General features: G+C 40.2%; 1 protein-coding gene across 3 annotated transcripts in view; it reads right to left on the bottom strand.

Annotated features, from left to right (window-relative positions):
• Nucleotides 1-13,186, bottom strand: part of mboat2b (membrane bound O-acyltransferase domain containing 2b) — a 50,687-nt gene that overhangs the window by 10,973 nt on the left and 26,528 nt on the right. For 2 of the 3 annotated variants that reach the window (XM_042095931.1, XM_042095932.1), the window contains exon 3: nt 10,530-10,607. In XM_042095931.1, coding sequence (XP_041951865.1) covers nt 10,530-10,607 — 78 coding nt within the window. Of the gene's footprint in view, nt 1-5,742; nt 6,046-10,529; nt 10,608-13,186 lie in introns of those variants that run through there. The other variant, XM_042095933.1, reaches the window with a different exon arrangement.

Below are 13,186 nucleotides of genomic sequence, written 5' to 3'. Positions count from 1 at the left end.
AATGTACCCAAGTCAAACTTTCATATAAATGCATAAGTACGTCCAAAGCGCCACTTTTAAGATTATATGCGTTGTCGTTTTCGGGTGAAATGACCTTTTGAATGGGATTCCTAGGGCTACTACTTTTTTGATACAATCGCGTCAAAATCGCTATTTTTCAAATACTATGAAGGCTCGCCACAACATGAAACTTTGATCGAAGTATCATCAGTGTCTCTACACATGAACTCGAGCATTGAGAACATTGTTGGTGTACACAGAGTTTACTAAAAGAGAGGTTTTGAACAATTCACTTGTTTTTTCTGCTCGCTGCCATCTTGCAAGGAGTGAGTTGTCCAAAATCTTTCTTTTTAGTAAACTATGTGTACACTAACAATGTTCTTAATGCTCGAGTTCATATGTAGACACTGATGATGCTTCGATCAAAGTTTCAAGTTATGTCGAGCCTTCTTAGTGTTTGAAAAATAGCGATTTTGACCCGACCATGTAGCCTACTAAACTACAGTTTGACTCGGGTACGTTCATCAGGGATGCAAACAGAGGTATGGTCAAAAAGGAGTGAGATTATCGAAGCCCACGCCCCCACAGTAAATATCATATAATTACATTTTGCCACCACCTCTGCAGGGGCGGAGTCAGAGGGGTGGCACAGGCCACCCTTGAGATTCGATTGGCCACCCCCAAATCTTAGTCTACAATTGGCCATTAACATGGTCTAAGGCAGGACCTTTCTTGATGCACTTGCAGCAGTTTGAAGTATCAGACGTCAGAAATGTAAGTGGCAAACACGCTTGCCTTTATTGGCCTACAGGCTACTGCTTGTGCTAACACGCAAAGATATCTATTTACCTATTGCATCTGCCAGTGCCTATTAATCTAATCACACACTTAAGTCTCCGACATTTGATAGGTCATTAAGTGTTAACTGTAGGCTAAAGGCCTATACTTTTGTAAAAGTGTTTAATGGTAATAATGTCATAATGTAATGTTAAGAAAACTTTTCATTTATGGTTCATCAAGCTTAGGCCTACTCACTAAACACTCGTCGCATCTAGGCTACAGGTAGCGATATTCTGATGACATGTATGACCATTCAACCAGTCAAGCATTTGTTAAAATATTGAAATTATTGGAAGTTTACATAGCTTAGGCTAAACTGTATGCTTATTTCGTCCCCAATACCTGTTTTATTCGTCCCGATCAGGAGGGATAAATGAAACATTGTGCACATTCCACTTTTGCTTATAATAATTAAATAATTCCTGAACGCAGGGCTGGACTGGCCATCTGGCATACTTTTTCCTTTTTTTTTTATTGGCCGAGCCAGTCTTTATAAAGTTCATTTTCCATAATAGCGCGTGACAACAAAATCATATGCCTGCGTTCTGTTCCCAGAGCTTTCTCTGTCTATGTTCTGCAGCGTTTCTCAAATTATGAGCCTCCTCGACAAGTAGATTGCTGGTCTACGGAGCCATGAATTTAAATTACGCCCCACTTCTGTCTGTTAATCTGCGGCACAATTGAATGATATTATAGAACCGCGGACCGAAAGGTTTCCCCGATCAGGAAACAACTTTTTGTAGGCCTAACAGAGGTAGCCTAAATATCGTGCCTATGGCGATGTCCGCTTAAAAGAAAAAAAAAAAAAAAACATTTATTTCACTTGTCTCTCTGGATTGAACGCAGAATGTGGGCTGTTACGCAAATAGATGAATAAGGGAGGGAGATTCCGTTAACAAAAACCTAAAGTTTTCCTAACATTTTCTCCATTATTATCGTAAAATATGTCTCCATGCAGGGCAGGGCTGGTTCTAACCTAGGCTAGGCTACTATATTTGGGTGGGCTGGTAGAAATTTTGGGTGGGCAACATAGCAAAGCTGTCAAATTGGATCAAAACTAACATAAACACAAAACAATAAGTACTACCTAGCTTGAGTTACTGCAGCCAACAGCCAGGGATAGGCATGTCTGATGTATTTAAAATACAAATTTGTATTTTATTTAGTTGGAAAAAAATGTCATCGTATTTTGTATCAAAATACTTTATAGGTTTGTAGTTTAAAAATACTGCCAAATACTTTTGGTAAAACCAATAACCTACTTTTGGTGATGTGATTATAAAAGTGAAAAACAATGAATGCTGGCTTGTAATTTGCCCACAGTTGTTGTGATCAGAATATTGAGATTCAGGCAGATAAGTAACATGTAGGTTGCTCACACACTCATCCCAACCTCAAGTTTCTTGAGAACTTTAGTCATCCAATTCGAACACATGGAACCGGTTGTGTGGATGCCCTGCAACAAGTTGCCCCATGTGCAACGTTAACAATGTTTGCTCACATACACAATACACTCCTTCATACCAACTTCAAGTTTCTTGAGAACTTTACTGATCATTAATCATCCAATCGTAAGACATGGACCCGGTTATGTGGTTGCCCTGCAACAAGTTACCCCACATGAAAATGTAATTAATAATTTGCCCACACTTGTTGTGATCATAATATTGAGATTTAGGAAGATGAAATTGCTCACATACACAATACACTCCTTCATACCACCCTCAAGTTTCTTGAGAACTTTAAAGAAAATAAACAAATAGACAAAAAAGCAGGTCAAATTATTTTAACAGCTACAAAAATAGATGCACATAGATATAAGTTATTGTGGGGGGAAAATGTATTGGATGAGTATATTTGTATATCTTCATTTAATAGAATAGAATAAAAATGGATTATGTTTTAATGTCCCCATGATGGAATTTGTTTTAGCACAGCATAGCCCAGGGACAGACAACTTAGATAATTAACTTTAATATGTTTGTATTATTTTATTCAAATACAAAAGACATTTTATGTGAGAGTAAGGTATTTTTTTTTCTTTCAATTTATGAGTATGGTGTTTGTGTCTGGTTTCCCTAATGTATTTGTGCTAATTTCACATCTTGAGCCTGTTTCTGTTTATCTGGTTGTTTTGCCTCATGCCACCCTTGAATTAATCAGTGCCTCACCAGTGCCACCCTTGTTAAAAATGTCTAGAATCGCCATTGCACCTCTGCCATCCAGGGCTCACCCTATTCACACAAAAATGTTAAATATGAAAATACACAGTCCCAGTTCCTTCCCTTATTCTGTCTGCTGGGGCCTGACTTTGGCTGGTAGCTGGCTTGTCTTGACAGAGGAGCTGGGCCACACTGGGTAGATATGATGGTAGCCACTCTCTCTGTGTGTATAGCACTCTGGCAGTGATTCAACAGAGCATGCACTCCCTTGTTAGCATAATTAATCTCTTTCATGCAGAAAGTACATTTGGCATGTCCCTTTTTTTAATTTTTTTTGAAAAAGTCTGACATTTTGAATTTGTGTTTGGCTGTCTTGACCTCAATCTCCGTTTCAACCTGTAACCAAGACCAGTTCCAATTTGTTTTACAACCCTCATCCACTTTCTTAACTGTTAGTGCCTCACTCTCATCAAATTCTCTCATTCTGTAAATGAAAAGTTGCATATATTAGCCATAGTGTTACCCTAGACCTGACAGTATCATAACAGAGTGCAAAATAGTTCACTTCACTTTGCCCCCTTTCTCAATGCGCCCCAAAATAACGTTATTCTGCACGAAAATGTACAGTTAAAATGTATCAACAGTAGTGCGGTCTGTCTGTTAGGATAAGCCCACACATCAGTTTCTCGCCCTTATGTGGTAGGTGTCATTGAAAATAAGTCAGTTCGTCACTTGTCACTTGGGGTTGCATTTACGAAAAAGCCTAGACCAGCGGCTCATTAGGCTACTAGACGTCAACAAGCTGCTAGCCTAAACAAGTACGTTACCATTAGGCTACACGTTGGAAAGGGGGTAGAGTTGGATATAACGTTAGGCTGCTACTAAAATATTACAGGACAAAATACTAGTCTGTCCGGAACTGAACTAAACTGACTGACGCAACAAACAAGGTTAAAAATATTCCCACGGGTGTTGTTCGGCCGTAGCCACGAGGCCGGAGGCCGAGTGGCGCAGGCAACAACAGCCGTGGGAATATCCATGACCAATCCCACGATCACGAGTGCTATATTGATTTTTACGTGCGCAGCTTTTTGATTTATAGTGTTGTCTTACACTTCCTATGTTTCATGGACTGTAACGGTAGGCTGTGTTTATGTAGTCATTTTAATACAGAATTAACATTGATGAAATTATAATCAGACACTTCAACCCCCAACCCCCCCCCCAAAGAAAAACTCGTCGGATCTGCACGATTCACACAAGTCCCCCAGACAGCCTTGAAAAAGGCGGCATCCGCCAAAAGGCGCGCTGTTTGCATCCCTGTTCATAGCCTTTAGTGACAAAATCTATGACTAAAGTTTAGCTGACGATATAACATCCTACTCCACTGTGACTTTGTTCATGACACTCCTGTTAATAGGCTAAACTATTATTTACATTTGCTCAAATATTTCATAAGTATAAGTCATTTTCGCTCCCTACATTGATGTATTCCAAGCGATCTGCTTCAGGGGCGGGGACGTAGTAATTGAAACACCATGCCTGGGTACGTAATCGCTCTCAGGGACGCCCACTGTTCGCTGGTTGGTCGGCTGCCCAACTGCCGAAGTAAACGAGCGTGAATCAACCTATTCCAGACGGAGTACTGTAGGGAAAAGAAATCGACCGGAAGTACGTAGACAGGCCAAGGCCAGGCTACTACAAGACCCTAATTTTCCAAATTCCATTTTTTGCAAGGCTTCTAGTAGCACCCCCCCCCCCCCCCACCAACTAGGGATGGGAAGTCTGGCACCGAAGCTCGTATCACTTCCGCGAAGCAATCTGCTTCGGCACAATGTATCGGAGCGCGTATCAAAGTTGTAAGGTCACGTGACTGATGACGTACGAAGCTTCGGACGTCACTGAAAAGTTTAAATGGGACATTTGACACAGGGGCACCGGTGCTTGTATCAAATCCTTAAAGCGTTAAGGGTTCGATAAACCTTTAAAGTCCCCAACACATATGTTTTGTTGCACAAGCACCCTTCTAAAATTGTAGCCCTACACAAGCACTTCACAACCCCCACTGTACACAATGCCCCATGTTTTCACAACCCCCACTGTTCACAATGCCCTTTATATGTTTTTTGTTATCTGACACTGCTGTGGTCATCTGCAGCAATTAGCCTACGTTATTTTGCAAAACATCAAATGAAGTCTTAAACACAACCACTATAGAGAAGCATGCAATATCAAATAATGCTAACGCATGGCAATTATGAACATGGTGGGATTTGAACCCCGGGCGCGCGTGCGGTATACGAAACATAGCATTATTTAAAACCAAGCACATTACATTTTCAATTCGAATCATTAGAAGCATATCAAAACTATAATGTTTATTCCAATGACTGTAGGCCTAATAGTTTTTACTCAAAAGGGAACAGAACACGTTGTCTCCGCTCTGTTTTACCAGTGTCAGAGAAGGGCCATTTGGTCGGCATGTGGCTTTGTCTGTGATTGTTTAATCTTTAATGAGAGCCGCCGTTATGTCTGCTAACCACCAGATGTCACTGTTCTGTATTCGATGCTTTGACACTTCGAAACACTTACGATACAATCAGGAAGAACCTTCCAAAGCCTCGTGGAGCTTCATTCGCCCAACCCTAATGAAAGGTCCATTTACTTTCAATTTCAAATAGATTTCCAATAAAAAATGACCTAATGCAAATATACCCTATGTGATCATAAATCAACATACCTTGCTATTATAATCCAAGAAAGACACAGTCACTCCTTGGGACTTATATGGAGAGAAGTGAAGTCGCTTTGAACTAGTTTCCTGCGCGCTAGCTAGCTTGTGTGAGAAGCTGTGAGAAGGGACAGACTCACAGACTCCAAGGTCCACCTCGTCATGAAGCCTATTCCCGACACACCCTTTCCATGCCCAAAACTAGTGGGTTTTCAAATCACGCGCCACTGACTAAAGCCATTTAGAACAACCCATAGCCTACATGTTAGTTTCCGGTCAACTTCATTTATTCAGAAAAACCTACTAATTCAACTTCACCTTAATTCCGTATAGCAATATTTAGAGGCTAAACAAATAACACAGAACGCATTCCTTGCAAGCTCCATAGGCATGCTCCCTTTCTGGTCCGTTCACGTAATAGTCCCGTCCCCGTTCCAAACTTTGTGCTGTGTTTGGACTAGTTTCGTAACCACTGGATGAACAGGGGTCGACTGTCTAGGTTTCAGTTTCACATTCAGTCTCTTTACAGTTACAAAGGTAAACTAACAGACAAAGCGCAATTTCGATCGGGGTTGCCTCTACTAAAATAGTAACCTAGGCTACCTATTATTAACATTTTATATTTAATAAGATATGTATATCTTAAAATATGGTCCAGAATGAAAGCGTTCTGACAGCTTCGGCCTAATTATTAGGCGGGTCAATATAGGGTTCAACGTCAAAAAAATTGATACAAAAGTTTTTTCATGGATTCTGGTACTGTTGGACATGCTAAATAACATACTAAAAATCTAGTCAAATCTGACCTTGGGAAAGGGGTCATTTTCAAAATGGCCGCCAAAATGGCTGTCAAGAGTTTAAAGTGCCCATATTTTGACTATTTTTCAACAAGTTCAAATAGGTCTTTGAGTTCCATAAAACATGTTTCTGAAGTTGTTTGGTGGAAATAGCGTGTAGGAAACGACGGAAATAATGGCTATATCTCAATTACTATTCAGCCTACAGGGGTGAATTTGATGTCAAATTGTGGCCATATTAAACAAGAACATGATTTTAAATGGTAATATTGAAAATGTTTCAATGCTCTACCTTTTTCAGCCATATATTAAAATCAATGCGTTTTAATACAGAGCAAATGCAATACAGGATTATGAACCATTTCCATGGCATGGAGGAAGATAAGACATGTCTTAACTGGTGTTATATCTCATCTAGAGGTTATTTGCTTTTAGAAAATATATAGTTTAAGGTGTTTAATCTGATTTCCCTAGACAATATAGGCCAACATGTATCCACTTTACATTAGATTTGCCTATACAGAACAGAGGGCAATGTATTGTGCATTCATGGAGGAAGATGGGACATGTCTTAACTGGTCTTATGTCTCATCTACAGGTTATATGTTTTCAGAAAATATATAGTTTAGGATGTTTAATTTGTTTCCCCTGGACTGTACATACCAAAATGTATCAGCTGCACAGATCCACCTATACAGAATAGATTATGTATTATGCAAAGTGTGGTGGAAGTTGGGTGGAAGTTGATTGTTATATTTCATGTACAGGGTATATGCTTTTATAATATATATAGTTCTGGCTGTTCTATGACTTTAGTGAACCATAACCCATGCATAGGCATGCATTATATATTTGTGTGCATCAAATACATGTTGGCATCTATCATAAGGGGGGAGCTAATTAAACTTAATATTAAACTATATTTATTAGTATATCAGAAATAATTACTATATCATTATTCATCATAATCCATCATCCTCCAGTCCTCTGAAAGGAAGTTGTGCAGATTGTCACATTGTTCATTTTGACATGTTCCACAGGCAGCAGTGATGCGTAATCCGTATCTACATTAACAGAAGAGTATCTTGCAGAAATGCACACAGTTACAGCGGATAACTTTCAAAAGCTGTGAAGCTTACTAGCAGATTCAGTTAGAGGGAGATGTTCTGGAGTCACAAATAATGACGCAAGGACAACCTTCCTACTGAGGGTGTTGTGCCGTAATTGTTGTAAGAGAGTCTGTGGACTTCCCACCAAAAAGTACAGCCATCACTTGGCATCTTAATTCACCAATCACCTCTGTTGTCTGATTGGGATTAGTGAGGGCATTGGCACATGACTGAAGGACAAAATCTCCTCTTGTGGAATGCTGTCTTTTGCTGACACCAAAGATCCTAGAGATTAAAGTTGACATGATATTTCAACTTTATTCTCAAAATGTTGTGTTTAATGTTGACATGTCGACTTTCAACGACATGTTGGGTTTGGCTTCTCATCATGGCAAAAATATTTGTTTTCTTCATGTGTGGCCCTAATAGTCTGTCGTATGCATGTGACTGAACTGACAGAAAGACGTGAAAAAAAGTAGAATGAAATTATGTCTATCGTTCTTTATGCTTTAAGTAGGCTGAATTGGCAGCATGGTTGGAAAGTTGTGGAAAAGGAGGGACTAATTACAATTCAATAGATTATAATTCATTCCTGACCTCTTGTTACGCCACAACCATATTTTTAGGGTGGCATGATTTAATGAAGGATTGTGTGACATATATGATTCAGTGACCTCTAAATCTGATTAAACACAAAAAAAACTTTCCTAGGCTGAATAATGCTTCAGATATAGCCAAAGTTAGCTTCTGGTGGCCATCTTGGACGCCATCTTGAAAATTATAAGTCTTTGAAAATGATGAACTGATACTTTACTGTGACATATATGATTCAGTGACCGCTAAATCTGATTAAACATGAAAAACACTTTCTTAGGCTGAATAATGCTTCAGATATAGCCAAAATTAGCTTCTGGTGGCCACCTTGGACACCATCTTGAAAATTACAAGTCTTTGAAAATGATGAACTGATACTTTAGTCTGACATATTTGAATAAGTGACCTCTAAATCTGACTAAACATGAAAAACACTTTGCTAGGCTGAATAATGCTTCCCAAATTAGCTTCTGGTGGCCATCTTGGACGCCATCTTGAAAATGACCCCTTTACTGGGGTCAGATTTTACTAGATTTTTAATATGTTATTAAGTACATCTAAAGGTATCATAATCAGTTGAAAAACCTTTTGTATCAATTAGTTAGGTGTTTTTTTTGTCATATATTGACCCGCCTATATGTAGGCTCAGGCTACTACGGCTAGTAGGTTAGGCTACTCGTGCAACCCCAATGGCCTGCTTTACACAAGTGTATTTCCTGTTCTATTCACAGCACATACAGTATGGATGCATCAGATCAATGTAGCCTATCAAATTGTGTATGTGTCTAGGTAATTTCCCAACAAACATTCCTTTTTTAGTTAGGCCTAATTTTGACATAGCCCCATGGCAAACTAGATTATTGTTGGTGTTGGATTTCAACATCTCCAATCTTTCTAGTAGGCTATTATTATTATTTTTTAAAAACTGTTAAAATTAATGTGTGGTATGAGAAACTGACATGCTGTCTTCTGTAGGCTACTCTGCTCAAGTCTGCTTTTATCACAGAATTGTTGGGATGCAAAAACACTGCACATTTTTGCTATTGTCAACAGGTGGGTTGCGGATTGGTTTTGGAAGCAGCAGAACTCCAACAGAGGATGAGCAGAGCTCTAACAGCTTTGGCAGAATGGGGCCTATTCTTCAAAGTATGAGAACCAACTGGCTCTCACATAAGAGACCTCAGATTAGGTCTGTGTCTGGATACAGTAACGAAAAAGTGTTTGTGTGGAATAATGTTAATAATAACATGGGGTTATCAGGCACCTTCCTCCATGGGTATTTCATTGAAATAGGCCCACGACACCTCCAGAAGCCTAAAAAGTGGTATGTGTGATACACAAAGTACCTTAAATAATCCAAGGAAACATTCACTGCCTCTTCAGAGCAGGCCTCAAAATGGGCCTTCATAGTCTGAGGGGCCTCTTAGTTTCTGGTCAAGGTTGTATGCATGAGAGGAGAGATGATATTGCATTGCTCCCATCACCCCACCCCACCCCACTGGAGCTTTGGTTTCCATCTTCTATCAACCCCCCTTTTACTTTCTCACATTGTCTCCCTCTATTCTTCCTCTTTTTGTTATTCCTCTCTCTCTCTCTCTCTCTCTCTCTCTCTCTCTCTCTCTCTCTCTGTTGTTACAGTTGGGTCATTATCTCGACTGGGCAACAGTGAGACAAAAAGGCTCCCATTCAGAATGAATGAAAACACCTGGCTTTGACAGAATTGCAATCTGACTCCCAAAGCAGGTCAACTGGGGCGACACTTTGTCATCTATCTATCTACCTGTTTCACACTGTCTTCACAGTATTTTTGCGATTCTCTCTTTTCTCCTTATCCTACACACCTTGTAAAAGGAAACCAATTTACAAAACTAAAGCAGGTTACTGAAAATAACTATTTTTAGCAGTGGTTCACCTGTTTAATCACGTTTTCACCAGAAGATTCCAAATGTACTGTGTATTGGTGAAAGGATACAGCAGCTGACCGTGAACAGAGGCAGCCGTGGCCTACTGGTTAGTGCTTCGGACTCGCGGAACCGCGGAGGGTTTCAGGTTCGGACCCCAACCAGTAGGAACGGCTGAAGTGCCCTTGAGCAAGGCACCTAACCCCTCACTGCTGTAAGCAGGCAGCTCACTGCGTCGGGATTAGTGTGTGCTTCACCTCACTCTGTGTTCACTGTGTGCGGAGTGTTTTTCACTAATTCACGGATTGGGATAAATGCAGAGACCAAATTTCCCTAACAGGATCAAAAGAGTATATATACTTATACTTAGAGTGCTGAAGATGTGCAGGGCTTACTTGTGTATGTGCTCCACTCCAGCGAGGATCATGATTCCATAGGTGATCCCACTCTGAACAAGGAAGTGCAAGGCATACCTGAAGATATAGAAGGAAACAAATAATAAAACAAGAGCAGACCCTTGCCTCGGTCACGCAGTATCAACTAAAGTGAAACCTAATTCCAGCATCTGCATTCTAAGACAGATCTAGATGTTCATGTAGGACGACCAAATTATGGTGACCCCGCTGCCTTATATAAAATTGTTTGAAGTATCATCGTACCAGTACCTTTTAAGTTATGGGTCCTGACACACACAGATGGACAAAAAGACCCGATTACAATACCCTCTTCCCCCCTATCAGAGAACGAGGGTAATAAATAGAAAGGCAGATAGACACACAGACAAACAGATAGACTGACAAATAGAGGAAGAGAGAAAGTCAAATGTCAGACAGTTCCTTATCACGGGCACTCAGTCATCCAAGGAAAATTTGACAAGCAAACTAAAAATCTCCCCTCTCCTGATATCTCTCCACCTCTGCTTGTGCACAGTCCAACTCACTCTATAGGGATCTGCATTTCGCCATGACTTTAGTTTAATTTCATACTGAATATATACATACACAAACATCTAGGACCATGAAGAGAAACTATTGAAGGATGAAATTAACCCATACTGTATGTGACTAAAAACTAAAAATAATATGTTAAGGAAAAAAAACATTTTTTTTCAGTAAGAGGAACATGAAATGTTGTGCTCATATATGCTCAAATTCTCACATTTATAATGCCATAATTGGTAGACGAAGTTGACACACAAAAATAACACGTTGACCAATTTGAAAAAAGCTCAGCTAGTGCATAAAGGGTTATAAAGGAGATTTTAAAATTACACTGAGGATATTAATGAGTTAAAACTACACCAAAGCACATATGTATGTATGTCACACACACATGCACATACACATAGAGATGCAAACTAAAGGATGACTACATGTAAGTATGTGCCTGGACATGAACACACACACACACGCACACTTACGCACAAAGACCAACACTCACTCATTCACACACACACACACAGAGTCTTAACAATCAGAAATGAGAGGGCAAAGAAGATATAATTATTGACGAAGGGTACAAACTCTGCCTCTGGGCAGACATGTTGCACAGAGACCTCCTCACAATCACATTAGTTCAGCAGTTATGGTCAGGAAGCTGACCCCTGATAAACAGGAATGAACAGCCGCCAACTCTTCCTCTTCATACGGAAAGACTGCAGCTCAAATAGGAGTGCATTATTGTCAGTAACAAACAGCAGCATATATGCTTGTGGAACAAGACAATGAACAAGATATCTACACAAACTGCTTTGTTTGTTTACTTACTATACTTTACATATGTGATGGGATCTGGAAAAACATCATAAGGTGAAATTCTTGATTTCTGCTCCATTTCAACCCTCTATGGTGAAATTTCACTAACTTAAGACTCTGATACCATCCTAGCAACATCCTGGATGCCGTCCCCTAGCAACATCCTGGATGTTGGACGTTATCAGAATCATAAGTTGGTGAAACTTCCCTAGTGTACTTTATTAGGGGACTTGTCTCTCTGTCTCCTGCATTATTAACACAAGCAGGGTTCCAGCTCAACATGACCCAGGACAGACACAGGGGCCGCTGGACATTGGACAGCAGATCATGGCTGGGTCTGTCCATCAGTCAACAGCCATTAGGAGGGGATGCTGGAGATATCTCAGCGGGTCAGTTTATGATCTTATCTGTCCGTCTGGGACTGAAGCCAGTGGGACTTCTCCTCGGAGGGATGAGACAGGCTAAGGCGGAGAGGGATTGACAAGGCTCAGCAGCACGGTCTCAACTCGACTTTTACTGCTGGACCGTGGGCTGCTGGAGAAGAGTCAGCTCCTGTATTATACAGCTGAACATAACTGTATGTTTGCACAGTAAACACAGACATTTACAATTACGCTAAATATACACACATACCAAAACGCACACCATAATGGTCTCATCTAATTAGCTGCAAACTTAAGATGGCCATCTTCAATTAATCGATTGGTTTAATTAAGTCCGGAGCCCATTAGCAAGCCATGTCTTATGAGTACAGTAGCTTCACTGATTCCAACTTGGGAAGAGCGGCTAGCATATCACCTTGTTGCGTCTAACGCTTCATAAATATCGGCATGTCCTCACTCCGCTGTCATAAACAAAAGCTGTGTTCCACTGCGTAGGCCTGTTCCACGGTTGCCATGCCATGCCATTAATCCCACTCTTGAGCAGCTGACGGCACTGCTGACTAGCCCTCTTTGGTCTGGCAACAAACTGTGCATCCCGGGGCCATAAATGTTATTGGGTGGTGGGTACATCATTTTCCGGCAGTGTGCTCTTTTTGGGTATGAACGGTGAATTACAATGTGGGGCTAATATATCGATTTTAATTGTTTTTTTTAAAGAGAAAGACTTAGCTCCGCACTGCTATTTATTTGCCATTCTGACAGCACACGGATGGCATAATGGCTTATGTTTTTTGTTTTTTTTATGCAAAGTACAATTAAAGCACATGATCCAGTTACCAAGTCAACAAACGTCTGCCTTTTAAAGGAAAAAAGTACACTATTTTGTTTATTCACCAATGAGTATTTTTAAATTTA

The sequence above is a fragment of the Alosa sapidissima genome, chromosome 6 (assembly GCF_018492685.1).
Source record: "Alosa sapidissima isolate fAloSap1 chromosome 6, fAloSap1.pri, whole genome shotgun sequence".
NCBI classification, from domain to species: Eukaryota; Metazoa; Chordata; class Actinopteri; order Clupeiformes; family Clupeidae; genus Alosa; species Alosa sapidissima.
The sequence above is the reverse complement of the archived record's forward strand: the minus strand, read 5'-3'. Positions and strand labels throughout refer to the sequence as shown.